The 27,998-nt window shown below is 51.0% G+C and overlaps 1 protein-coding gene across 3 annotated transcripts; it reads right to left on the minus strand.

The window, feature by feature from the left end:
- Window positions 1–539: 539 nt before the first annotated feature.
- Window positions 540–27,996, minus strand: MAU2 (MAU2 sister chromatid cohesion factor). 3 transcript variants are annotated; one of them, XM_038566742.1, is made up of 19 exons: window positions 27,669–27,995; window positions 20,388–20,405; window positions 19,924–19,989; window positions 19,154–19,249; window positions 17,882–17,976; window positions 16,133–16,160; window positions 15,681–15,836; window positions 14,327–14,473; window positions 14,150–14,240; window positions 12,830–12,933; window positions 12,171–12,248; window positions 11,809–11,874; window positions 9,677–9,760; window positions 8,252–8,301; window positions 7,984–8,061; window positions 7,670–7,781; window positions 4,875–4,965; window positions 3,865–3,992; window positions 540–3,483 (listed from the first exon to the last, which is right to left on the minus strand). In XM_038566742.1, exons 1-19 carry the CDS (start codon window positions 27,942–27,944, stop codon window positions 3,409–3,411), a joined length of 1,839 nt encoding a protein of 612 aa, XP_038422670.1. In that variant the 5' UTR covers window positions 27,945–27,995; the 3' UTR covers window positions 540–3,408. The 3 variants fall into 3 exon arrangements, with proteins under 3 accessions (XP_038422670.1, XP_038422669.1, XP_038422671.1); XM_038566741.1 differs by having other exon boundaries at window positions 9,674–9,760; window positions 27,669–27,994; XM_038566743.1 differs by lacking the exons at window positions 540–3,483; window positions 3,865–3,992; window positions 4,875–4,965 and adding an exon at window positions 4,979–6,977 and having other exon boundaries at window positions 9,674–9,760; window positions 27,669–27,996.
- Between the last annotated feature and the right edge of the window lie 2 nt (window positions 27,997–27,998).

The raw sequence follows: 27,998 nt of genomic DNA on the forward strand, positions 1-27,998 counted from the left end.
TTAATGGGGATGGGCTTCCTTTTGAGGTAATGAAAATGTTCTGGAACTAGACAGGTGTTGGTTTTACCACATTGTGAATATACACCCGGTGCCAATGAATTGTACATATTAAATGGTTAATTTTATGACTTTCATGTTAAAAAGAAAAAATGAAAAATCCCAAAACAACTAGGCACCTGGAGGTTAGCTGATGGGTTTTCTAAGAACACAGGAAATAGGACACCAGGTGAGCAAGCAAATGTGTCTGTAGAAGGGCCAGAGAGGAACAGGCAGTACTGTGGACCACGTTTGATGTCTTACTTAGGGGCCTCCTCTCCTCCAGGCGGGGCTGTTCTGGAGGAACCGTCAGCAGCAGAGAAGACTCAGGTTTCCACCAGGTCCTCTGGTCCAGGGTACGGGGCTCTATAACCTCATCACCCTGTTGGTTCAAAGAACTTCCTGATGCCCACTCACCGAGTGGCCCCACCTGGCCTGGTAAGAGGGCAAGCAAGAGCCATCTCTGGCACACACAAGGGACAACACGACAAAGACAAAACAAGTGATGGCTCCTGCAAATTATTTTACTTTGAATATATAGGAAAAGAAATCCACAAATGGGAAGCTATGTTCTATGGTTATGTCTTTTAAACAATGTTTTGTATTTACAAAAATTTTTTCCTGATTAAAAGCACCAGCTGAAGTTACAGGCTGCTAAAACCATAAGATATTACAAACCCATTAAAAGACATTATGTCAAACATACTTCTTAAAAACCCTTAACAAAACAGAGACGATGCAATCAACAAATTCACCCACTGCACCAGGCAGCCCTTTTCTGATTTCTTTGCCAGTGTTCCCAATAAGTGGGGTGGGGAGTGCTTACCCCAGGGAGAGGACCCTCGTTTCACCCATGGATGGCTGCAAAGACCCAGCACAGGGGAGGCAGTGGTGTGTATGTGCCAGGGAACCTAGTATCTCCTGGACCAGTCCCCCAGATCCAGAGGCCCTAAGGACCCAAGGAGGTGGGAGGAACACACAAAGAGGCTGACCAGCTTTCAGTAATTTACCTGCCAACAGGGATCTCTCTGTTCCTCCCTTGCACACTGTACACTTAAAGGCTTGGAGTTTTTATTTATCTGTTTTATCTAAACAGTTATGACACTGCAGAAGGTCTCCCTGGGGGCTCACTTGCTGCCGGTCTTAAATTCTTATGACTGAGTGAGAAAACTGCGAGGCACTCCATTTGGACTCACAGGAAGGTACTTATGACAGCTTTATGTAACCAGAAGATGCTACGGTGAAGGGGAGGTTCAAAGCTTGCACATGCAGAAAAGCATGTACACGCAGTTTGGCTTCCATAAAGCTAGAGTGGAATATTAAATATAAAGTACTGAATTTTTAACTGTAAACATAAAAACTTATCCTTAACTTTACATGAACATAGATAACAGAGTGGTCACTAAAAGCACTTTAACATCAGGACAGATGTTAAGTTTTGAGGTTCTTATTTCAACTGTTCTACATAAAAAATGCCCTAGAAGCAAAGAAAGGCTTAAATAAATACGCAGAGACAAACATGATGTACAGCGTGATTGAAGTAATGAGGGTCTGGAGAGGTCAGACAGTGCGGGGTCTAGGCCAACAGGGGTAGCTTGTGGAAAGAGGGGAGCTCTGTCCCATGGATAGAGGGGAGAGCCTAGGGGATAGCCTTGACGGGAGAGGAAAACAGGACAGGACAGCTTGTGGTCACGTCATACCCTCCTCTTGTAGGCCTCACAAGCCCAGGGGTCCGCCAAGAAGTTGGCCCTGAGCTGCACCGGACAGTGCTAGGCTCTCCTGGGGGACCCAGGATGTCACACAGATGGTGGGTCCTCTTAGGACAAGCCCTGGCCAGCCCATGCCTCCAATCAGCAGCTGACTGTGCACGCCTGTCGCTGGCCCCCTGTGGGCAGCAGGGGCCTGATGCTGGCCTGGTAGGGGCGGTGGCCCTGTGCAGGGAGGTCTGCTGACAGCCCTGCTTGCGGCTAAGGCACACTCAGGCCTCAGGGCCTGAGCAGCTGACCTGAGTGATCCCAGTGTTCCTTCTGTCAGACACTGAGGCTTTGAGAAGCAGCCCTCACAGTGCAAGGGTAACAAGATGCAAACTAACAAGCCACCCTGACTAGCAAGACCACTCACCACTCCTCTGTGAGGGGGACACTCCCAGGCACTGGGGGCTGGAGGAGGTGGCTACTTCAACTGCCCCCAATGCCACCATCACCACTGGGTTATCTCCCCAAGTATCCGAGAGGAGCACAGAACCGAGCATGGTTGTCTGAGCCTGGCAGACTCCTGGGGTCAGCTTTAGCTCAGGAAGAGGTTTCAACGCTGTCCCAAGACCCAAGGAAGGTAGGTCTCCTCATCTTCCCTCCTGAGAGCAGTGTGAGGGGCCAGGGGAATTGCTGCCTGCTGGCCAGCTGAGCTCCAGGCATCTGCAAACGTCCTCTGCTGAGGAGGCTGCAGAGCTGCCAGGAAGCAGCCCCTTTTTCATTCAGGCACCCTGAGTTGGGCTGAGGAGGGTCCCCTCCCTTCTCCTTTGCTTCCAGCCCAGCAGAATGGACGCTGATGGGGGAAGGCAGCTGGTGCAAATATAGGAGTCTCAGGCCCCAGCTCCAGCTCTGTGAATCACCACACACGCACGCACACACATGCACACCCGTGTCTACAAGAATGTGCACCTCCATGGCTGGACACTGAATCCAGTCAAGGTGCAGATGTTTGGAAGCCGAGTTCCTGGGCCCCCCGGGTTCCTGACCAGAGGCGCTGGCTGTCAGATGGGGGGGGGGGGGGGGGAGACACTGGACAGAAAGGCAAGCTGGGAAAAGTGTTATGGTGGGATGTGCATTTTTGTCCCTGACATGCGCCATCACTTCTTCCCTCCAATTTTGGGGCAGAAACTGGCATTTTGCCTCTGGGCTCTGGAAGCTGCTATGAGCAGAGAAAACACTCGAGCCAGGCAGAGAGGCCCAGGTGATGGAAGTCATGTGGCAATGTACCAGCGGTACCACCCACCCTGGCAACTGGCACCCCACTCCCCGCCCAGACACGCTCCCTCGAAGGCGTGACTTAGACGTGGAAGCAGAACTGGCAATTCAAGTCCACTTTAAAGGATGGCTCTGGAAAGTTGGCTCCAATATCCCCACCTGCAAGCCTCAGCACTGGGGTCTTGTTATATGGTGGGAATGGCTGGCCAGCCCTTCCTGGGAGGGCTGAATTAGCCCTGCATACTCCCCAGGGACTTGGAAGCTCTGGAGACAGTCAGAAAAGAAGCCTGGGGACACCCACTCCAGCACACCTCCAAGGAAAGCTCAAGTGCTGTCTGGATGGAAGTAGGGGACACACTGGGCCCCACAGAGGCCCCAAGAAGCTGGACGGCTCCCTTCAGGAGCCTCACAGGAGGCTGGCCAGGCTTGTATTGGGTCCATTTTGAGCTTGGAACTGCACAGGGGGTGGGCCGTCCGTCCACTGTAGAGGGGAGAGAATACATAGGTGAGGTCTTTCCTAGGAAGGAGCAGAGATGAGGTGAGCTGTGTGTTTTGTCCTGGACTATTGTTCTCTTTGGGCAGATTGCTCAGCCAGGGCCCTGTCCTCCACACCTGAGTCAGCGGGGCCCCTGGGAAGCACCATATATCACCCACTTGGGTGACTGATGCCGTCACCCCCATCTGAGGGGGCCCTTGAGGCTAGGCTGAGTTAGGGATTGCTGGAAACATGCAGGGAGATGCCGGCCAAGCATATACTTCCCTTCTTAGGGAACGTACCCCCTGGGGGCTGCAGGCCAAGGGAGAAGGCCCTGAGAAGTCAACTGACACTTTCATTTTGCCTCCCCAAACCCAGTGCCTATACCGTGATGAGGTTGTGTTCAGGGAGACTGCAGGCCTCAATATGGTCCTGGAGCAGCTGCTGGGAGAAGTTCTGGTGCATCTGGGCAGCTTCGTGGGCATCCATGGCATTCCCGCAGGCCTTGTTCAAGTCTAAGGGTGGGACACACGCATAGGGTGGATCTACCTTGCCCTGCCCCACATCCTCCTCTTGGGCGTGGGTAGAGCCCTAAGGTCAAACCCCATTCTACCAGTGAGTTCTTGTGTATCTGGCATGTCACCTGTCCTGAGCCCTGTCTCAGGGTCAGCGAAGCCCACCTGCCAACAGCCCTCACATATGCCCTCCTGAGCTCCTGAGTCACATGGAGTTGGGGAAGCAGTGTGGCCCAGGGAACAGACACAAGGGTCGGTTGGGCAGTGAAAACCCTCAGGGCTCCCTGTGGACACTGGCCCTCCTGGGGAGGTGCTGGCCAACCATCAGGCATACAGGAACTCACTAGAGCAGGGCGCCTAATACCCCACTCCTGAGGTAGAAAGACTGAATGGGCCCACAAAGCCCACTGCAGCCTGCCCTTTGCCTCCTTCCCAGAGCCCTGGGTAAGTCTCTGGATTTTACTAGCACAATCTATAAATGGGGGTGCAGCAATAACAACACTGATGCTTGCTGAGAGCCTACCCAGGCTCTGGTACCCAGAGCATCCTGGCCAGTACTGTCTGACAGGGACAACTGCTATTCAGGGAGAAGGAAACCAAGGGTGAGGGCTAGGGCTCACAGCCTAATTCTTCACCCAGACTCCAAGAAACAGCCTTGTGGAAAGAGTGATCCGATCCTGTGTTGAGCTGATGTCATGAATAAGCCTAGTGCCCACTGCCCCTAAACAGGTCCTGCTGTGGAGCTTGAGCAGATGCTAGAATTGGGACTGTGGTGTGTAGAGGCCCAGTCTGAGCACAAGCTAATCAGGGCTTACCCGAGATCTTTTAGACTTGGGCTCCCAGCAGCCCTGATCTCTGGGAAGGGCTGGTTATTGCACTCACCTCTCAGCAGGGCTGAGGACCACAGCTGCACTGACATGTCTGGGATCTTGCTGGCCAGTTGCATGGCAGGCACCACCATGTTGTTACTCTCCTGTTGACCGAGAGCAGCCAGGGAAGGGAGTGGGGGCTGGGGCGAGCAGCGGGGACAGCCTAGGACCTACCCGCCACACCCACCCCAGGCTGTGCCCTCCTCCTGCTGCCTGGATTGCTCCTACTTCTACTTCAGAGCCCATCTCAAATGACCTCCTTTGATGTACTCTTCAACTACCTCAGGAGAAAAGAAACTGCCCCCACTCTTCAGCTCTGCATGCACCTCCTCATCAGGGTACCACTGGCTATTAGTTTACTTGCCTTTGTCTCTAACTAGAGCAAAAGGCACTGGTGGTAGTCAGCTCTGGACTCCGATTAGCTGATTAGAAATGCACATTCAGAGGTCCCAGGGTCTGGGAGGAGGAAACAGTCTGCCCTGGTGGGAGTGATGAGGGCTGAATGCATAGAGAAAAGAGGAAGGGAGGTTTCTCTTCTACATATGAACTCATTCTTGTGGGAGGTTACCTATCACATGGGGCTGTGGGACACCAAGGCATGGTAATTCTCCAACACGGACTATGTGACTGCACAACTCTGCTCCCATCAATATCTAGGATGTGCTGAGGGCGGGTGCAGGGCCATAAACACCCATCCCGGACCCCATAATGATTGGCAGCATTGCTCCGACCCCATTCAACCTAGGGACAATAAGCTTTGCTGGCCTGAATGCTGGATTCAAGGTGACATGGGGGAACTCCCTATCCAGCAGCCCCTGGCAGGTACTTGCCATGTGGCTAAGAGATTTACAAACCATCAAAACCAACTCCTGAGGCCTAGCTTCAACACAGACAGGATTATGTGAAGACAGGATTATGTGAAGACACAAAAGCCAATGACTTCACACTGCCTCATGGCTGGCACATCAAAGATGAGCTCCAGGTGGGTCTCAAAGTTTTTCAAGATTGAATAAAGTCCTTCCAAGACCCCAGAGTGCCAACAGAACACGAAAAATCTCTTCTCCCCTAGGCCTGGGTTTGGGCATGTTTGGAAACTGCCAGAAGGAGTATATATCAAGTATATTCATAATATGAAGCTCTTGGTTCTCCTAAGCAGGCTGCCCCATGCCAGCTTGTGGCCCCACAGAATTTGGTATGAAGATGTGTGATTCTCAAAGGTATCCTGTGTAAGGCTGCTCACAAACTCATGATGCCTGTGGACATTCCAGGCTGGCAGGCTGAGGGCAGACTGTCTCCCTCAGACCTGGAGCTGCTTGAGGCCAGGCTTAGGTCTGAGGGCTCTTGGGGGCTCCATGTCACTCCACACAGGCCCAGACACACAGGGAGCAGTGGAGGTTCCTAAATAAGCTCTGTAAGATATCCCGGGATCGCCCCAAATATGAACCAGAGCTGCAGCTGAAAAGCTCCTTTGTTTACCCTGTCCCATTCAAAGTGGCTTCTGCAGACTTTTAGACAAATGAGAGCCAGTGAAGTCTGGTTCTAAGCCTGGGTCTGCAATTTGGGGGCTCTGTGACCTTAATTTCCCCAGCTGGAAAACAAGGTAATGACATCCACCACATGGAGACATGAGGTAGGCAGTCCACCCTCAGCAGGCCCTCACGTTGAGCTCCTGGTTCTCATCTGACCCTAGACACACAGCAAGGCCACTGTTCTCATGTGTGCTCAGAGGTTGACGAATAGGGTGACACGATATTCTAATAGGAGCAGAGCTGCACTCTGAAGGGAGAACCCAAAGCTCGTCTTCCTTTAGGGGTGGTGGCTCCCCAATGTTTATGCCATTGACACCAGGATGTGAACTTCAAGGCCCGCTGACCAAAGCAAACGCCTGTCATGTTTGTAGGCAGGGGGATATGCCCAGGTCGGTAAAAATGCTCATTCTTAGAGAGTCTGAGGGTATGATCAGATAAAATTCTATGGGCCAAGACATGTACCCCATGTTAGCTAAAGTGAGGCTGGCTAAACTATGAAGCAGATGTTGCTTCAAAATTCTTGCTGCTACTGAAGAAAACTCACCCAGTGGTGCAGAGAAAGACAAGGTATCAAATTATGGAATAGCCTGAAAAAAAAAATCTATGTGTAGGCAGAGATAGGTATTGGAAAGAGACAGAAGACATGAAATCATCTTCTCCTTTGTTTCTCACCCTTTCTATGATAAACATATCATATTACATAATGTGAACGAATGCTATCTTAAAAAAAAAATGGCCTCAAGAGGTTGACAGGTAAAAGCAGGCAAGCAGGTAAGAGCACACCCCAGGTTCCTCATCTGACTTGGGAGTTGGATGATCCCACTGGGGCCAGCCCCAGGGGGCCATTCTAGGTAAGGGTGAAGACATGGGGTGTCCTGAGGATGACATTGTGTGCTGGGCAGAATGGAGCCCAAGGGATTTAACTGGGAGGACACACCTCTCTGCCCCTGGATATTAACACACAGAAAGGGGAACTTGCCCTCAGCCCTGGCAGCTCTGGACAGCCTGTGGGACTCTGTCTGACCACTGCCTGCAGCCGGCACTGGGTCCATCTGCCACAGAGACCCACCCTCCAGCGATCCAAAGCTCCCCTAGCCCTGCCCCCCAAGCCTATGTGAGCCAAGGTGCCCCTGCCTTCCCTGAGCCTCACAGAGCAGTGGGGAATGGGGAGGTTACTGAGATAAGATCACCAAGGGCACAGGATGCAAAGTGCTACTAGGTGGTAGTCCGTAAGCACCGTGCTGGCTCCCTGCCTCTCGGCCCAGCCCTGGACACTCACTCTGTGGTTCCCCAACACATAGAAGATGTGGCCCAGGAGCACAAGGGAGCAGGCTGTGAGCCGGTTCAGGTCCTCTGCGTTGGACATCTTCAGAGTTTCTCGAAGAAATCGCCTATGTGAGAACAGATGCTGAAGGCCCATCAGGATGCCTTATTGGTAGGAAGAGGCTGCGGCCACCTCAAGGCCCTGAGCAGAGGCCCACCTGTCTTGGTGATAGAAGCCCTGGGCACATGCTGTCACACAGCAAAAACCACCTGGATGGCTAGCCCAGGAGGTGCCAGGTAAGGGGCAACCCGTCCTCTCCCCATACTCACTTGGCCTCATTGTAGCGTCCCTGGAAGAAGGAGAAGAGCCCGCGCACGTAGAAAGCTGCAGCTCGCAGGCAGTGTGAGCTGACAGGAGAGACAGCAGAATACTTTGGTGGGTTTTTTTCGAGTGCAGCAGGTTTATAGGCAGGGAGGGAGGAGCAAGAGGCATCGGGTACATAGGGTAGTTGGGTCCCACCAGCACTGGCACCACCCCAGGAACATGGAAAACGTAAGACAGTAGGTCAATGGGGCACTCAGCACTCGGGTCACCTACCTGACAGGGAAGCTGTGGTCTGGATTGATCCTCTCCAACAAACTATATAGCTGTGGCAGAAATAACAGTTAGGATCATTTTGCATTTTGAAACAGGAAAAAATTCAGCCTCAAATATGCCACTAAATTGACTAGGGCTGCTTGCACCTTCCCAAACCAACCTAAGAGCATCGTGCTCTCAACCCAAATCTCATGCCTGAGTAACCCACAAAGAGTGGGGTCAGAACCTCCAAGGATAGGTGAAGGCACTCCAGAAGACTGCACAAAGCTGTTTACCTCCTCACCCCCTATCTGATGGGAATCACAGCCTCCAATGTAAAGAGTTGGGGTTGGGTCAACTCTCAGCCTTCCCCACATCAAATGAGGGGGACTGGGTGATCAGGGCAGTGGCTCAGTCTCAGCTTTTATATGCTCAGAAGGGCCCAATATGGGAGAGCAAGGTGGTAAGACCAGCCCACATGGGTCTTGTGGGTTGGGGGTGGGGTTTATCGGGAGGTACAGGGATCCTGGGAGGCTCTGATATGCAGCCATGTGACCCATGCTCTAGGTCTCCTCTGGCTGACAAGGAGGGAGGGATAGATGACATGGTTGAAGTGAGCTGAAGCTGCTCCCAGTGTCTCCTATTGCACCTCCAGGAGGCAGATGCTGGGAGGATAAAGACACAGGGAAGCCAGCTCCCCAATTGTGAAGCCATGACCCCCTAAATATGACCCATGGAGTTCACTCCTGGCCCTATGATAACCCTGCCCATTACTTCCTAACCGCTGAAGGGCTTTCTGCTCCCTAGAGCCCAAAACATCCAAACCCAGAAGCTGGGAGGTCAGCTAACTTTTTCATAGACTAAAGATAAAACGAAAGCCATGGAAATGAAAAAATAACTAAATCTCAGATTTGGAGGCAGGAGACCAGGATTGGGAGAAGGTAATTCTAGGGCTGAGGGGGGATCCCAGGGCTGAAGGGAATTTCAGGGTTGAGGGTTGCAGGGGGAACCTGGTGTGAGGGCACTTGTCCTATAACGACAAGCCCTGGGAGCCCCTTACCCCTTTAAAGGCTGGGTCATTAGGACAATCTAGGAGCACAGTGCAAATGGCTGCCTGAGCTGCTGCTCCTCAGAAATGAACATGAGGCCTCACTGACACTCTAGAACAGTCAGGTTGGGGTAGAAGAAACTGGATCTTTTTTTTCTGTGCAATTTAATAAAGCTTGGCTCGCTCTCAACACAGAGAAGTGTTATTTAGCTCGGGAATGTTCCTGTCCTGGACCTGTCTGCCCCTGCATGCCTGCAACTCTGGGTGGGACAGTGCCACTTATTGGAGGGTGAAACTCTGGGGCTGCTGAGATTTGCTGGTGCCCAGGAGAACTCCAACCCCAATGCCCCCGAATAAGAGTTGAAAAGATACCAAACATGAAGCATGTCACCTACTACCTCTTGGTGTCTATTTCCTTCCCGTATATACACACTCGCCAGATTGGTCACGATGAAGGCCCACAACTCCTGGTGGTTGGTGAGCTAGAACAGGACACATTGCTATTAGAGGGCCATGCCAGGCACAGCCACATCACACTGGGGCCACTCAGTGGCACTGGGGCTAATCCGGAATCATTTTAGTCCTTTCATTTCAGACAGACCCCCTTGCCTGCCTCCTGAATTCCAGGAGCATAGAGCTGTTATTTCTCTTCACTCTATAACCATCATCCACGTTAGGAGAAACTTAGGAAACAGAAAAAAAGAAAATCAGCCACCCCCGATCCTGCCCTGAGAACACACTGCACTGTAGTCTATTTTCTGCCTCTTTCTCGGGACTAAGACCCAGATAGTCCCTCTCTCCACACCACACCAGTGACCCCTTGGACGCCAGTGTGGGCTGACACAGCAGAGGCATGTGCTAATCCTGGGGAGGATACCACCAGGAGGGTAACTCAGGCTGTCAGACACCAGAGATGCTGCTGATGACTGGTAGCAGACGGACCGCCGTCCTCAGCTCTTCTTGGAAAATAAGAATGGTGGAGAGAGGGGTCAATCTGAGTAGCCTGAGCACTACCCAAATCCTGCTTCCCAACAGGACTGAGTGAGCACAGCTGTTGGGAGGCTGAAGCTGCCTTGGAAATGCAGCCCCCACCCACAGGACTCCAGCGTGCACTGAGGAGGTCCAGGTCTCCTGAAGTGAGCAAACAGCTCTGGTTTGTTTGCTGTAGGACCACAGGAAAAGCATGTGTTTGGGGCCACGTGGGGTTCGAGTGTGTATCCTGGCTGCACCACTTCCCACATGGCCTGTAGGAGTGCTGTGTGGACTCCCCTGAGGCGCACACCATCAAAACAGCAGCAGCCCCTTGTGGGACGTTAAGATGTGGAGGGAGGGGCTGAGAGAACTTCATAGGGCCATGGAATAACTGCAGGTAACAGGGCAGCTGTGTGAGGGTGTCCTGGTACCACTGCAGCTGGCAGAGTAAGTTGCCTAAGGCCCAGAGGAGTGGGTATGGATGGAAAGGCTGAGAAGGCCATGGGGTGGGCACCTGGTCCACTCTTCACATTATGGCATGCGGCCAGAGGCTCCTGCACAATGCCAAACAAGCAGCAGGGTGGCAGCATCCAAATCCACACAGAGAATCTCAGAGGAGCAGTAATGCCACTGAGCCCAACCCAAGGAATTAAGAGGTCGGGAGACCCGCACAAGGGACAGAACTCCTCATCTGAAAGATGCACACAGCACCCCCACCCCCTCATCTGATGTATCAGCACAGACTCACTTCACATGAGTCATGCAGCCACCCCTACTCCCCAACATCTCTGTCTGGGGCCTTCTCAGGATCCCCAGGGGGAAGGTGTAGCCAGCTTCCTTTTCCTGTGAGGACATGGATGCCAAAATGGGGATGTGCTTATCTGGTCCTGGAATAAGACAGGCAGAACCGGGACCTGGTGCCGGCTATCAATTCCTGGGCCTGAGGTGGGTCTCTCCAGGAGGACGTAACACCAGCTTTCTCCCAGGGCCTGCTGTGACCCTGTCTGAGGCGAGGACATCGCCCCAGCAGACCTCCTTCATGACCCCCAGAGCAACCAGGCTGCCACAGGATAGAATAGACCCTGCTTTGTGTCCCAGGACTTGCCACGGGGGTGGCTCCAGGGAGCTCCTGACCCCTGCCAAGTGACTCCGCATCTTCAGCTCTGACCAGAGCCAAAACCAACCTGGCAGGCTATCAGGTAGGCTGGGTGGGAATCAGGAGTGAAAGAGGCTGAATAGGCTGTGGTACCAGTGGGCACTGGGCTCTCCCTGATGGCTGCCCTCCAGTTGTCCCATCCCATGCTGGCCAAAAGCCTCCCTGCCCACAGCTGTCCCTGTCATACTGTTTTGTCAGTACTGGCCTTGCCCCATCCGAATAGCACCGGACCTGCCCGGGAGAGTCCCGGGTAAATGGCATGTTACTGTCACAGCCGGTGGCAGGCTGAGCGCTGCAGTCGCCCACGGAGCACAGTTTTGTGCAGAGGTTGTCCTCATCACAGACCACGCCCGACTCCTGAGAAGAACCGCCCGCCCCTTGGAGCGAGGGCCGGCACCTTACCCGCAGGGCTGTGGTGAACTGGGCTTCTGCATTGTCCATGCAGTTGACAGAGACACAGTACAGGCCCTGGAAGAAGAAGGTGTCAAGGGTCTGAAGCCATGCAGTTTGCCCAGGGCTGCACAACTAAACCCAAACAGGCCTGATGAGTGACTGCTGAGCCAGCTACATCTGAGCTTTACTCCAGCAAAGGGGCAGAAAAATGGCATGCTTAATTACCCCCTCCTCCCGGGACACAACCCAACTCAGACTTAAGATGCTTATCGGAATAAAGCCCGCTAGAAATATTCTGGATCCTGGCTGGGGCAGCGGTCATGAGATTAGTCACTGGAAGGGGGCCGGGGGCAGGCGGCCTGTGTACTCACCAGCAGCGTATGCAGCTGTGCCGCGTGGTTGGAGAAGAGCCGGGGGGACTGCTGGCACAGCTGGCAGACCTGGGAGATCTGCCAGGAAAGAGCATGTTCAACATCACAAGGCCTCTAACATGGGACCTGGAGTCCCAGCAGCATCTGGGAGACCCCAATGCCGACAGGTATGCCCACATCCTACCTTCCCTGGGGCACAAAGTCCCAGCAAATATGTCTGTCATGAGGGCCAAGTGCAGCCCTGACCTCCTTGAGAATGACGACCCTTGTCTCCCATCTTATCCTCCCTTTCGAACATGTGTCTTAGACACACAGCACCTTCACCCTACTCTGGGCCCCTAACCCCTCTCCAGAAGGTAAACATTAGAGATTATGGATTGGCCAGAGTGCTAGGATCACCATCAGGGGACCCCAAATCCTCAGACTCCATGTTCCTTGGGCATGCAAACTTTTAGGGAAAGTACCACGGATTTCTGTATCATATTCTCTGATCAGTTATGTCCACCAGGATCACCAACTAACAAAGCATACTGAAATGACAAAGTTGGATATTCTGCTGACATACACCAGGCAAATTTACATTCTCCCATGTGACAACTTGAGACCCGGCCGACCCCAACAGCTTTCCCACCCATGTGTGTGGCCTCTGGCATCATTACCTCCTGTAGTGCAGTGGCCTTGTGTCCTGTGACAAGCCTACACATGATGATATGTTCAAGTAGGATCACTTGGAAGGAGGACAGGATAGGGCTGCAGTCAAGCACTGGGGGTGAGAGGTGGGGGTGAGTACTCAAAGGGTAGTTAGAGAAGAGACTCTGGGAGACTGACACAGAGCCTCCTCGGGACTGCATCCTCCCACCTCCCACCACGTCAGCCCCTTGGCTAGCCAGGTCTAAGCCCATTTCCTTTCCTGGGCACTTGCTTAGCACTAGCTCTGTCATCTCATTTGGTGTCCACTGTACCCTAGAGTGAGGGGGTTCATCTCCCTATCCAGGTGGATTGACAGGCTCAGAGCCAGATTTTAGTGTTAGAACACCAGAGTGTTCTAAGAGTAAGAAATCCCTGGAGAGATAGATTTGCCTCCCATCCTCACTCCACTGTGACCCAAGGGAGTGCTCCAGAGCACTCTGGACACAGTGGATTGTAGAAGTGTTGCACTAGCCCAGGAGAGTGAAACTGTGCAACAGGTCTCAGGCAGCAATGAAGGAACTCAGCTCTTGGCTTCCCTGAGAGGTTGTCTTCACACTGGAGCCAGATGGTACCCACAGTCCTTTCCCAGCTCATTGGAGGGAAAGAAGCACCATCACTGTGGGCTTTGGTTCTCTGGGTCTGAAGGTTCCTCTCCCAACAGTACTAATGAGGGTATAAGAAGGAGATGAACAGTTTAACAGGGATGCTGAGCCAGCCAGGGACACATGTGGCTCTGGGGTCCTCCTAATCAAAGTTCCTTGGTCCTACAGGAGGGATTAGTTGGGCATCCAGGAAAAACCCATGACCTCCAGAGGACCTGCTACTGGTCAGGGAGATCTGATTTCTGATCTCAGCCTCACCAAGAGTGATTGACGTCACAACACTGAGAACAGAAAGCAAAAGCAGCCACTGTCTTTTTCAACTGAGCACGCTGTCCAACAGGCGCTGGTTGGGACCCACCAACCCTCACATTCGTCTTGAGCAAAGGGGGGGAGGTTGGGGGGGCGAGGGGGGGGCGTGCTGGGCGGCAGAGATAGCACAAGACCCCCTGCTGGCCAGGGATCAAGGATCAAGTCTAAGCCTGGCCTGCTCTGCTCTGATCTCAGATTGCACCTATCTTACAAATGGGTTAACAAGACCCACGGGGCAGGGACTCATGGTGACTGCTCAGCACTGCTGCCCTTCCAGGTTCTTCAGGCCAGCACAAGAGGTGGCACTCAGGCCATCCACCAGGGGGCGCTGTGGCTATGCAACCTGCTAAGTAGAGCCTGGTCCAGCCCTAGACTTACTCTTGAGCTTCTCCAGCTGCATGAGGGCTTTGTCTGTGTATTTCTGTGCTTTCTCCAGGTAGCCGGCCTGCATGGAGTGCATCACGGTCACCTGGCGACAAGACCAGACAGAGGTGGTCACTGTGACCCTCTTCTCACCCTCTTAGCCACCCTGGACCCAGTTCCCCAGAGACTCACCAGGTAGACGAGTACACACATGTGCTCCTTGGGCAGCCAGTGGAAGAGGTCGGCAGGGTTGCTGGGCAGGATCTCATCATCATGCAGCGTGGAGATGGTCTGGATGCATTGCTGTAGCTGCTTCAGGCACGGCTTCACGCTCTTCACCTGGAGTGGGCCAGCAGCACTACACAACTGAGGGCCTGCCTGCTCCCCCCATGTGCCAGCACTCTTAGGTGCCTGTCCAGCCACTTCTCAGCCCCTTCCTCCCAGGAACCCCTGCTATGCTTATCACTGCATGATGCCCACCCCCAGATTGGTCAGCCAGCTTTCAGGGAACAGGACAGGGCCAGGTAGGTCATCTGTAGGATTGAAGCTTGGCCACAACTCAGTTTTGGGCCCCCATACCAAGGCCTGAGAGAAGCCTGTTCAAAGACTCTGCTCAAGTCACATTTTTACTTTCCTATAGTAACCCCAGGAAGGAAAGGTAGGGCTGGGGCAGCTGGTTATCCTAAGGGGTGGGAAATGGCTCCCTGGGAGTCCTTTAGGCATCAGGGTTTATATAGACTGGCCTCTATTGTGGTAAGCCCTATCCCAATGTCCCTCATAGGCTATTTCTACCGCTATCAGCACCCCATGAAAGTCTGCTCTATAATCCTATGTGTTAGGTGTAGTGCTTGGCCCAACAGGCAAAGCTGGGTGCAGGTGGGGGAAAAGAAGAAGCCCCTTACCAATGGGACACCAACTCGGCACTTTCTGGGGCCTTCAATGCCACTAAGCTCTACCTGTGGCCTTCTAGCACACCAGAGAGGTGTGCACCAGAGCAGCACCAGAGAGGTCCCGCCTTTGGTTGGTCACTGGGACAGGGTGGGGTAAGATGGATGGAGAGAAGATGTTCACCCATGCAGATGCAGCTGCTCCCCAACCACACGAGAATTACAGTCTACTCTCAGATACAGCTGATCCTGTCAGTCCCTTCTCGAATTCCTTAAAGCTGTCATCAGCTGGGGGATGGTAGACAGACACTGCTGGGGTACCTGTTGTGTGCCAGGCACCATGCCAGAATCCTCAGTTTATTCTCATGGATTCCACATACTGTCTTCAACCATCATGCGCCAAGTGGGTGTGTGTGCCACCCTTCCTTCTGCCACAATGCTAGGAATAGGAAACCCCCATTCTCAGAGTGCCTTCTGCCCACGGGTCCAAAGCACTAGTGCCAGACTGTGACCAGGTGTGTAGGAGAAAGTGAGCCCCCGATGAGAGACATGTTGTGTGGCTAGTGACAAGAGGCCACCACAGAGCTGATGTCTTGGCCTAATGCCCATGCACAGCCTGCTCACTCCCCATCAGCCCTCATGTGGGAGGCACTACGTACCTGCCCGGCATCCAAGTAATGAGTCACCTGAAGCACCAGGAAGAAGACGCGCAGAGACTCCTTCTGGATGGGGTTCCCTTGCCAGTTCTCAACTATCTGTCCACAGAGGGTCAGCAGCGGGTGCACTTCCTGTAACTTGCGCTCCATCAGCAGCAGCTGGGGAGGGAGGCGCAGATGCTGGGAGCCCCTCTGGGTACCTGGGTCTGGGCCCATCCAGGGCACCACACAGAGAGGGCACAAAACCAACCCAAGGCTGCTGCTTCTTTAGCACAAATCCCACAACCTGGAGTCTGAGTGTCACTTCTGAACTGAGCAGGGGCACCAGGGCCTCACCCTTGCTATAGCCTGCTGTGTATGAGGTCTGGGCCCCCAAGGGGCTACACTATGCCAAGTGAATGGAGCCTGGCCTCGCCTCCTCCACACCAGCCCCACTCCACCCAGTCTTAACTTACCATTCCTTTGCTGAGCAGGAACAGTGCCCTGGAAAAGAGAGGGTGAGTCAGTCTGTGAGGCTTTGGCACCTCCTGGGATGACCGTGCCACCCCAAAGTTCATGGGGACCTAATGTGCAGCAATCCCCGGTGGTCTGTTTTATTTATTTATAAGGCTTATTCTACTTCATCCTGTTTGATATTCCTCTATTTTTTTTTTTTTTTTTTTGCTTGGTTTAGATGTTCATGAGGCTCAAAAACCTCATGATAAACAGGTGCTCAGAAAGCATGTAGGAGCAGAGTATGGAATGCAAATATGCCACAATTCCACCTTGGCTGACAGTAGAGAGGGGTTCCGCGTCAGTGGATGGCACTGGGCTCACCCCAAGGTGCCCCAGCATGCTGGTGGGAGGCAGGGGCTGCTGCTTTCAAGAATCCCAGCCCATAGGCCCCTAGTTTATTCAACATCAAAATTTCTGTCTCACCAGTGTTGGCAGAATCAAGTAGGTGCCATTCTCCCCATTTTCTGGGTTGGGAGACTGAGGTGGGGAGGTCAGTCACACAGAAAAACAGATGTCTATGTTCCAGGATACCACGCCATTCTCTGTTGTTACCTCATGGCAGGCAGACCCTAGAGTCTACCTGCCCATTGTCCAGCCATCAAAATCTAAAGGCTGGGAACTTTGTATTAAGGTTCCCATGGTGTCACACACGTTATCACCCTAGGTCAGAGGTTCTGGGCCAAGTGACCTGCAGCTACTGTGCCCTGATGGAGCCCACCCAGGCCGTCTGTCTACAACAGCACAGAAGCCTGGTCAGGAGACACTCTTGAGTGAATATGCATAGTGTTCAGCTGTCCCTATGCCCTGTAGAGCCTAAGTATCACCACAAACCCAGTGACAGCTATAGCACAAAGGGGGCCAGTGTGTGTGACAGATGCCCTCTCAGGGTGGCCAAGGGTCCAGGACAGCCTTAGGATAGCCAAGTGCTCCTATGGGCACTTTCAAGTCTAGAGTTCAGAGAACAGAGTTGGGGACAGTTTTTTCCCAACAACTCCATGGCCTAAGATCAGTCCCCAGGAAAGGGAACTTTACAAAACCCTAATGCATACAACAGAATAAAAGCCCCATTGCCTGGTACCTGTCTACTGCAAAGCTCTTTAAGGGGAAAAAAGAGACAGACTGGAGGCCTTCACAGAGGGTACATAATGAAGCACCAGTGGCCTCTGACCCCAGAGCACCAGTCTCCAGACTGCGGTCTAAGCAGTTCTGTGGGTAACATGAACATATGTCCCCTCTTTTATACAAAGGCCCACTTACTCTGTCTCCTATTGTACACCCAAGCCCTCCTCAATGAACCCTGAGCAGGGACACTGGGGTTGCCCATAGGCACTGCCAAGCAGACCCTCTGGGAGCACTGTCCTTGCATCTGTGGGGACCAGCCCAGCACATCATATGAGTACTTTTCATTTTAAGAGATACTAGATTCAAAAACAAAACAAAACAAAAAAAAAAAGAAAGAGAGAGATACTAGATTCATGCTAGCACTGAGAAAACAGGCTGCGTTCCCCTGGTCAGTCAATTCTCCCCTCCCAACTTCATGAATCAATAGGGCAAGAGATGTCTCGTGTTGCCTTAATCTGCATGTTTTTTACTATATGCAAAAGTGATCCTCGTTTCAGGACAGAATGCCAATGCTTTTTATTGTCCAGAACAAGACAGCCAAGCCATTTCCAAGTAAGAGGGAGAGGGGTGTGGACAGAGGTGCCTACCGTGTGTACTCAGATCCCACAACTCTGGCATACTCGGCCCCTACACCCAGGAGGTCGCAGGCTGACACCAGGTCCTTCTCAAGTGTATGCAGTTGCTAAAGAGGAGAGAACAATGACACTTGCTTTACAGTACATAGTACCTGACCTTAGTGCTCTGCTGGTAGCTTAAAAGTGAACCTTCCCCACATACCAACAAAATTGTCTCAGGGTCAGTTTTGAGCTACATCAACTAAATTATTTCATCACGTTAATTGCTTTGAGTATAGAACTCCTCCTGGTCTACAGCATACTTTGTTTAAGCTTCCTGGCTCACACAGACAGCAGTTAACAGGCACAGACCCCCAAGATTTTGTGAGTGTATCGTGTGCTTTGCAGATCATCTTTGGGGGCTAGTCACTAGGGAGGCAGCCAGGGATAAGTGTCTACAGCTGTTTCAAACAGAAAAGCCTTAATAGGTTCAAAGGAAGATACACTTGCAGGGCCTTGGTCAGGAGCTTGGGCTCCTGCATGCACGCAGCACCCACCAACACAGGTGACTTACAGTTTGGCTGCATAGGCAGGTGACAGAGCTATCATGGAGGGTGGGCAAGGGCAGCCTGGTAGGCAGGCTGGTTCTGAGACAGGAGAGACTGGAGGCCAGCCAATGAAGGGGAGGTAGAGCCCAGAAAAAAAGAATATGCCTCACAGTAGAGCCTACCCATCCTCTCTCCTGACCCCTAGTTGGCAGCCTCTCCACTGTAGTCAGAAGGCCCAGCCTGAGAAAGCCCACCACCACTGGAGTAGTCTCAGAGCACAGAGACCACCTATGTCTGGGGAACTGAAGGGAGGCCAGGTGGGGGACTTTCATGGAGTCTAGGCTTGACTCAGCCACTCATTGCCTGATAGGGAATCAGTCCCTTGGAATCTCAGCTCAGCTTTTACAAAACACAGTGGGCCACTAGCTAGAAATGTTCCCCAAATTTAAATGAACACAGGTCAAAGGAAGCACCAGAAGGGAAGAGAACACGAAGACAAGGCCCTGTGTTGGTCCCTATGGTGATGGACACTCCCACCATCACCCTGGGTGCTGATGGGGGAGTGGGGGAGTGTCTTGCTGAGGACAGAGGCTAGTTAGCAGGTAAAAGCAACATCCCTATGTCCCCACCCATTCAGTGCAGCAGCCTGAGGGGAGCCTGTGTGTCCTGGAGTTTATTATTTGTACTTGGGCGGGTCTGCCCCAAGGTCACAGCTCCTGCAGAGCACCCATGTTTCTTGGCTAGGCCCAGTACTCACAGCAAGCTGGAAGAGCAGGCGGCAGTGCCAGTATGGAGTCTGCTGTGAGATCTGGATTGCTTTCCGCAGCAGTGGCTTTGCTGCGTCTACAGAATTCTGAAAGGAAACAGTCAAGTTTGGGGAGGAAAAAACAAGCCGGCAAGCAAGCTGGATTCCTTATGTAGCAGCTGTGGCACCAGAAGGCCACTCCTGTTCATGCTCACCAAAGGAATTGTGAGTTGCCAATTTACTTTATTAAAAGAAGAAAAGACTTTATTGGACTCACTCATTGGCTGGGAAGTTTTTGCATTGCTCTTAAAATAACTCCTCACTGAACTAAACTGGAAACTAGCTTTAGTCCAAAATCCTGAACAGTCAAGTTAGACAAATTGCCATCTTTCCTGTTCTGCAACCAGAGAGAGGGGCCAGGGATGTGAACCATGCACACCTTGCTACTCAGGGAGCCTCATGTGTGGCTGCTTAAAGGAGGGAAAGGTGATTTCCAGCTATGCCTGAGATTAGAAACCAAGTTAAGAAGGCATACAGATTTGCTAGGAACAAGGAAACCTAGGAATAAGGCTATTTTCCAATAGTCTTTGGTAGAAAGATTTTGCTGGCTTTCATTAGCAAGTGATGACCCGTGGATGCTCTATGCACAGTATAGGAAGTAAAAAAGTAATGGAAAGCATTAAAAGCAAGAAGGCAGTCCACTTCCGAGCCCCAGTTTGCCACTGCGCCTTTGCTATATAGGGAGAGTGACTTTGCTTTCAGAAACCTTCACGTGTTCTTACCTCTTGACAGTATAACTCGGACAAAAGACTTGCTGCTTCAAATTTAACATCTTCAAACTGCTGGATCTAATAACATCCAGTTAAGGAAGGAGAGATACAGCAAAGAGGTCAGTTTCAAAGGCCACAACTTGGGGTTCTTACATTGCAGAAGCTGGCGGAACTGGAACATTCCCGCCTGCTCTGAAACTTCAAGTTCACCTACTCCTCTAGCAATCCCCATGGTTGGTGCCAGCTGGGTGTAGAGCTAGATGACAGGGTACAAAGAGAAACATGGCATCCTGGGAGAGGATGTTGGTCTGTAGGGGTAGCCACAATGAAGAAGGGATTCTTCAGGTGAGGCAAAGCCTAAATCTTTGTGGAGTGCTTCATGGGAGGATTCAAATTTACAGTACAATCTTGGTGGGTGGTTTTTTTTTTTAATGGAGCTTTCCTTAAAGGGAATGGTACCAACAAGAAAAGGATACTTGCTGTGATATCAACCACTGAAAAGAAAAAGAAAAAAGGATTAATTTTCAGCTAAATACTTGGTGCCTACTTGCTGGTTCTACTTTGGGGTTTACACAGATTGTCCTGTCACCAAAAGCTGCAGGTGTTAAGTGAGAAGGTGGCCTGTTTGGCCTGAAAAGGCAGGCTTACTTTCTCTGCAATCCCACAACCAGAGTGCAGCTGAGGGAGAGAAAATGAGTACCTGCTCCCCTATGGACAGGAGTCTTCTATCTTGTCAGCCCCCAAGTCAGATTCAGAGCCCCCTTCCTACCATAGCAGAGACACTCCAGAAGGAAGTGTGCTGAAAGCTCCTGTGTACCACTCACTGCAGTACACAGATAGTCGGAAAAAAACATCATACAAGGAATCAATTACAACTGGAGAGTGGGTCTGGAGGTGTCAGTCCTTCCTGGAAGAAATGACATTTAAAAGATGCTTGGGAGGCACCTGAGTGGCTCAGTGGATGGAGTGTCTGCTTTTGGCTCAGGTCGTGACCCCAAGGTCCTGGGATTGAGCTCCACATTGGGTTCCTGGCTAGGTGGGAGCCTGCTCCTCCCTCCTGCTTGTGCTCTCTCTCAAATAAATAAATAAATAAATAAGCTTGAAAATGAGCAAAGTTAGCCTGAAAGTGGAAGCAGGAGTGCTCCAGGAAGGAGTGGTATGTACAAACATGGCCAGGGGGTAGCAAGGATGGTTCTAAGACCTGAGCTCACTGTCCTACCCTCTGCTGGCATGCACACCAGCACATGACATGCTCCTCCCTGGGGACTGCTGTGCCCTGCAGCTCCATGTTCCAACAGGAGGTGGCGGTCAGGATGTGTGTGGGCAAGTCCACTACATGAAAGACACCAACCATGCTGTCAGACCACCTAGGACCCAAGCATACACCAGATGCTGTTCTTGCCAACCCACTCATCCTACAGACATTCACAGAGCCTTGCCAATTGCTGGCAGAAAGATTCAGAGCAAAACGGAAGACCCTGACTCACCATGCTCCGTGGGAGAACAGTGTGTGGGAGGGGATGATGCCTGGGGTTGAGCCCTGAAGGGTGAGGTGTCTCTAAGCAAAATGGAGTGTAAGGTGCTCTGGGTAGAGAAGAGCCTAGGAAAAAGGCAGAGGCCCAGGAAGCTTAGGCTGGAAGGCCCAATGATATCTGGGCCATTTGTGTGGCAGCACTGCCTATGAATGAGAATGCCCCAACATCATTCCTGGAGCCTTTCCCAGTCAGAGGCATAAAACAGAAGCACCCAATCAAATCTGGGTTTTAAGAATACCTAAAGGCAGTAAAGGGAATGTGAAAGGAGGAAGAGGGCCCATAGAGTTGCTGGTCTTAGGGCTAGAGATGCCTCTGGGCCAAGGGTGAATGGTGGCCCAGGAAGTCAGAGGCAGGGAAAAGACTGAGACTCACTGCCTGCAAAACACAAGTAGGCCAGGAGGGGGCACTGTGGGAGAGGCAGAGAGAAACAGAGACCACAACTTCCAGCACCACTGGGCTCCTGACTGACACACATTCATGTGCACACACACAGGGCCCAGGCAAAAGGCACTCTGCAGCCAGCTTGAGTGTCCCCTCTCAAGGACCCCCTTGTAGCAGGGACAAGAGGGGCTCAGGGTCCTCACGGGGAGGAGCCAGCTTCAACCACACAGGTGATGTCAATGCAACTGGTAAATACAGAAGTCAGAGTGTGCTTTCTACAGAAACCACTACTCTACACAGGGACGGTCAGGGCAGTGAGAGAAGCTCCTGAAGGCTTCCAGTTGGAAGGAGATGGGAAACCAGGGGAGGAAACTGTGTGACTGGGGACATGGTTGGGCCAGGAGTTGTGCAGGAGTGGTCCCATGTCAGGGAGAGTCAGTCACTTTCCCAAGACTGTCAGTCAAACAACTGCCAGACAGACATAAGACTTCACTTCTGTATCTTGCAACATAAATTCACAAACCAGAAACATAGACACATCAGAAAATACACCTTACAATTAAATATATAGAATACCTTATCTAATGGTGCTACTTTATTCAAAGTTGCTAACTGACCCATATGTTTTACTATGCAACACTAAAAAATAGGTATTAGGGACGCCTAGGTGGCTCAGTGGTTGAGTGTCTGCCTTCAGTTCAGGGCATGATCCCAGGGTATGGGGATTGAGTCCCTCATTGGGCTCCCTGTGGGGAGCTTGCTTCTTCCTCTGCCTATGTCTCTGCCTCTCTCTCTCTCTCTCTCATGAATAAATAAAATCTTTAAAAAATAAAAATAAGTAAAAAATAGTTTTTGTCTCCTTCCTTACGATAGGAAAGAAGCCAAAGCAAGAGATCTCACTGCTGGGCAACCTGCAGGTGCGGGACAGGGATATAAATTACCAGAAGTCCCTGGGGTTACCTTGGGACTCTCAGGGAAAGTAAGGGTCACCACAGGGCCAGCACAAGCCATGAAGGGTGGATAGGATAAAAGAGCACATCTCTCATGCCTGGAAGATTCCATCCAGGGCTGACAGTGTTTGAAGATTTCTTATTACCTCAGAATCAAAATAACCTGTGTTTTTTTTTTTTTTTTTTAAGATCGGCTTTTAAATCATCAAAATGTGTAAAAATAGTTATGGACTGCAACTCTTTTCGGATGTAAGTACAGTACTTAAGAGCCAGCCTGCCTCCTTCTGCTGTGTGCCCTTGACTATGAGAAACCCCCTGTCAACACTGTCATTAGCAAGTTGGAAGTGGTCTCTATCTCATGGGTTTGTTGAGGATTCAATGAGATAGTGTCTCTGAGAAGACCACATGCAGAGCCTGGCATGTAGAAGGTGACAACAATACTTGAGTGATTTCTAAGCAGGAACAGGAAGAAATCAGAGGTTGGAGGGGAGGCAGCAGGACAAGTTGGTGGAACCGTGAAAGGATGGTTCCTAGACAGATTTCACATCCTGAAGTCAGAGGAGGCTCCGAGAGTGAGAGTGAAGAAAATAGAAATGAAGACAGGAGGAAGCACAGATCACTCTTCCATGAAAATGCTTAATGCCAAACTCTGAAAATACAGCTTTTGCACAAGGTTTTGCTCCCAGAGATGGGATATGCAATTTGGCAGGACATGATGCTGAAGGATAAAAGATATACTCCAGCCATGCCTGTTGATGAAAGGCTGAGAACTAAGCCCTTTGGGGCCTGAAGAAGAGAAAGGAAGCATTTAATCACTTGCTGAGAAGGTAAACCAGATATTCTCAGGGTAAACCTGGAAGCAGAATTAACAAGCATCTAGATGGCACAGTTTGGAGCTGCTTTCTAAGTCAGGGAGCAAAACTACCATTAAAGAGCATCTCCATTCCGAACCCAAAGAGTAAGCAAACATGGCACTGACACGAATATTACAGTGAGAAGAAACCAGTGTATAAAGAAAGACTACCTGGGTAATAAAAAATAATGAACAATTCATTGTAGAGAAGTAGCATTTATTCCTCTCTAGCTTTCAAATCAGCGATGTTTAAATTTTTTTTTTTATTTTTATTTATTTATGATAGTCACACAGAGAGAGAAGCAGAGACACAGGCAGAGGGAGAAGCAGGCTCCATGCACCGGGAGCCCGACCTGGGATTCGATCCTGGGTCTCCAGGATAGCGCCCTGGGCCAAAGGGAGGCGCTAAACCGCTGCGCCACACAGGGATCCCAAATCAGCGATGTTTAAGATGATGATGCATTTTCTAGGCCAAGGGATAAAAAGAAACATGATCAAAAGTTTAGTTAATGGGGGGCAGCCCCGGTGGCTTAGCAGTTTAGCGCTGCCTTCAGCCCGGGGTGTGATCCTGGAGACCTGGGATCAAGTCCCACGTCAGGCTCCCTGCATGGAGCCTGCTTCCTCCCCGCCCCACCCCACCCCCCGCCATTTCTAACAAATAAGTAAAAAAATCTTAAAAAAAAAAAAAAGTTTAGTTAATGGCGTATAGATACACAACTAAGTACAGACACGTAGATTCTCTTGATTCCACAGAGGATGTGTAAATGACTAAAATGGAACTGTCTGCTGGAAAGACAGCATGAAAATAAGGCAAGAAAAGACTGAAAATGCAAACAAGAGCAGGTGTGTAGCAAGAGGAAAGCCAAGGTGAAAATGAAATGAAAAGGAACACAGTATCAAAGAATCTGCAGAAAACAGCTACACAAATTCTCTAGCCAAGAGATTTCTGAGTAAAGCAACATCTCTTCTAATCCTGAACTATTTACTCCAGGAGTTGAGCAGCCAAGAATCCTAATGACACACACACACCACTGCTAAAACTATAATCTAAAAGGGGGAGACTCTCAGGTGAAGTGTTCAGTCATGTGCCACAATAGCTACAGGAGTTGCTGAGCAGATCGAGGGGAATGAAATAGCCAGCAGATGATTCAAGGGCTTGCAAGGGCCAAAGAGACCAACAGATGAGACCTCAGAGAACGCTGTTGAGCAAAGAGAGAAACATCCTCCATACCTCTGATGGAAACACTGAACACATGATTCTTTCAAAGTTGATAGAATGGATGAAGTTGGTGGGTAAGCAGATAATACCTTCCTTCTACAAAGTTTACAAATGCAGTTGAGGCAATGAGACACTGATGGAAGCAAAAACAGGGTAATCTAACTTTATATTAAAAAAAATTGATTACCAAGGAGGTTGGGGGTTTCTCAGAGAGAAAACAGAAGAGATGGTAAGAAGGAAACCAAATGTGGTGGTAAGTGAGGAGGCCCATTGAAAGTTTTACCTGAAGCACTCAAAAGTTACAGAAAATTAGTTCAGAAAACAGCATGAGGAATGATCAAGGAGAAAACAGTCACAAAATGTCTATCCCTCTGTGTCTCTCATGAATAAATAAAATCTTTAAAAAAATGCTTTTTGATATTCTGGGTTGACTCCCTAATAAGAAATGGAAACCTATTTGGCCATTTGCTCTTCAGGACTAGAAACAAACCACTAATAAAAGAAGAACGTATTATAATTTTTTTTGTTGAGTGAACCTGGGAAAGGAACGAAGTTGACAGCAGCCTGAGTGTGGGGAGGGGGGGGATCACAGGACTAACAAAGAACGAAGATTAAAGAAACATGCTTGTGTTGCAACACAATAGGAAATTACATACAATTGCAGAAGAAAACAGCATGGAGAAAAGCACTTTAACTGAAAACTGGACAAATTCCTAGCTAGGGATGCAACTGACAGGAAGGAAGGGATTTCCAAGTACAATGTCAGTGTGAGCTAAAGAGGGGGACCTTGTGGCTGTGTGGAAAACCCCATAAGATTCAGGGTTCTGTAAAATCAAGGGAAGGCACTTCACAAGCATAATGGTTTAAATTATGGATCTAGAAGCCCAGCGGCTCCAAGGAAGCAATCTGAGGCATGGCAGCTTCCCCTCCACAGCACTGGGTAGGCAAAATGTGACAATACATACAACTATGAACCACTGCTCAAAAAAAAAGGACTGAATGACCCCCCAAGACAAGGGAAGAGGGTGGCAAGATTTGTTGTTAATTCAGAGAAGGGAGAGCTTCAGGACCCCAATTCACTGAAAGCATTGGGCCATGAGGCCTGAGCAGTCAGTCTCCAACATGCCCACACCCAGGGAAGTCTGGGGCTCCATTTGATCTCAGCCTCATCACTGCCCAGGAGAGACCTTACACCAACTGGTCACAGCTCAGGCATCTCTTGGGATTAACCTGACATCCTGAGTCGTTCTCCAGGTTTGCTTTCCCCATCCCATTCACGCTTGCTCAAATGTCACTCCTACAGATAGACTTTCCTCACTACGTCTGCCAAAAAAAAGCTCCCCATCAACTCCCATCTCTTCACCTTGGATCATATTTTCCATGGCTCTTCTATCATTGCCTAACCTTTTACTACACATTTAACGTTTGTCTCCTTCACACAAAAAAACATAAGCTCATGTTGACAGGGACTATTTTAGTCATCACTGATCTACAGCACCTAGAATAGAGCTTGGCACCTGGTGTGAACTGAATAAATATCTGCTGAATGAAGAGAAGAAAAAAAACTTCATAAAAACCATAATGACTTATTGTCTAGGCACTGAAGTTGCCGATCCTGAGCCCAAATTTGAGACAGTTTTGTTAATAATTTGATGTGTAGCTTTGGGCAAATCACTTCATCTCTCTAGACCCATACTGCCTCACTCCTAAAACAAGGAAGGTGATCAAGCAAAGACTAAAGTCCCCTTCCAACTCTTTACACTCTTTGATATTCTCCCAAAGGTAATTCATGACTAGACATAGGTGGGCTGGGATTTACCTCAGATGAATACACTTTAAAAACTTAAGTTGATTTTTTTTTTTTTTTAAAGAAATCTCTTAAGCCAAATTAAGGCCAGGTAAACGGCAAATGGAGGCCTGGTCTGACAGAAGCACAGCGTTGCTATGACAAGAAACAATGCCAACGCCAGAAGGGGCACAATGACAGCCACTTTCCCACATTCTTTGAAGCACCAAAATCCCACAAGTCAAGATAGGGGGATGAGGTCTCTCTTCTGAAGGGAATAGACTAACGCATGGTGGGAGGAAGAGAAGTCACCATGGATACAAAGAGAGCAAGAGCTTGGAGATTTCCCCCCCCATCCCACCCCACCCCATGGTAGAAAATGGTTCTGGAACATAGGCCCCCCTCAGTTCTGCCTTACAGGATTTTAATTTCTTTTCTCTGAGCCTCTGCCTCCCATCTATGACACCTTGCATTAGGGATAGAGGCACAATACCCTCCAGACACTTATCAGACTTCCAGGTCCAGGGAGAGGATGCTTCCTAGGTTGCCTGAGAGACCAAACTTAAGATTTTCAAGGGATGCCTGGACTGTCACCTTGGCCCTGCCCTATCCTGAGTCACTTCAGGAGGGAGCGTTCAAGCTGATGCTCACGGGGCTGAGCCCTGAGGAGCTCGAAGCTGCAGGACCCACTGGCCGATCTGGTGGCCTTCCCATAGGCACCATCAGATGATACTCTCCTGAAATCCTGGAGAATCTGGGGACCCTACTGTTCCTGATAAGAGACAACTCTCCAATACCCTGAGCGGGGTCCTGGGGCCCTGCCTGTCACTAGGGACGCTAAGTAAGGTACAGAGAGAGGCCCTCGGGTCCCCTGAGAGGCTGGCGGCTTCGGGGTCCTGCTGCTCGTGCGGAAGTCGCGCCCCAGGTACCCGAAGAGGGGCCAGACGGCCCCTGCCCGCTGGGGTCGCAGTCCGTCAGCCCAGGCCCCGGAAAGAGCCCGTGCCTCCTCCCTCGCGGCCGGGTCCGCGCTCACCGCCTTCTCCAGGTGGCTGCGCGCCTGTTCGCTGTTCTTGGTGTGGTGGTAGAGCACGGAACCGAGCTGTAAGTGCGTGCGGGCCTCGATGCGCTGCGGCGGCTTGAAGGGGAACACGGCCTGCAGGCAGTGCACACACAGGCGGATCTTGGGCGGGCTGGAAGTGCGGAAGTGCTCGGCGAAGCCCAGAAGCGCCAGGTACCACGACTCGGCCGCCTCAGCCTGCGCTGCCTGGGCCGCCGCCGCCTGGGCCGCCGCCGCCGCTTGAGCCGCCATTTTGGCCTCCACAACAACAAGCCGCCGCCACAGGGAGGCGGAAGCAGGCGCGCG

The sequence above is a fragment of the Canis lupus genome, chromosome 20 (genome assembly GCF_011100685.1).
Source record: "Canis lupus familiaris isolate Mischka breed German Shepherd chromosome 20, alternate assembly UU_Cfam_GSD_1.0, whole genome shotgun sequence".
Taxonomy (NCBI): domain Eukaryota; kingdom Metazoa; phylum Chordata; class Mammalia; order Carnivora; family Canidae; genus Canis; species Canis lupus.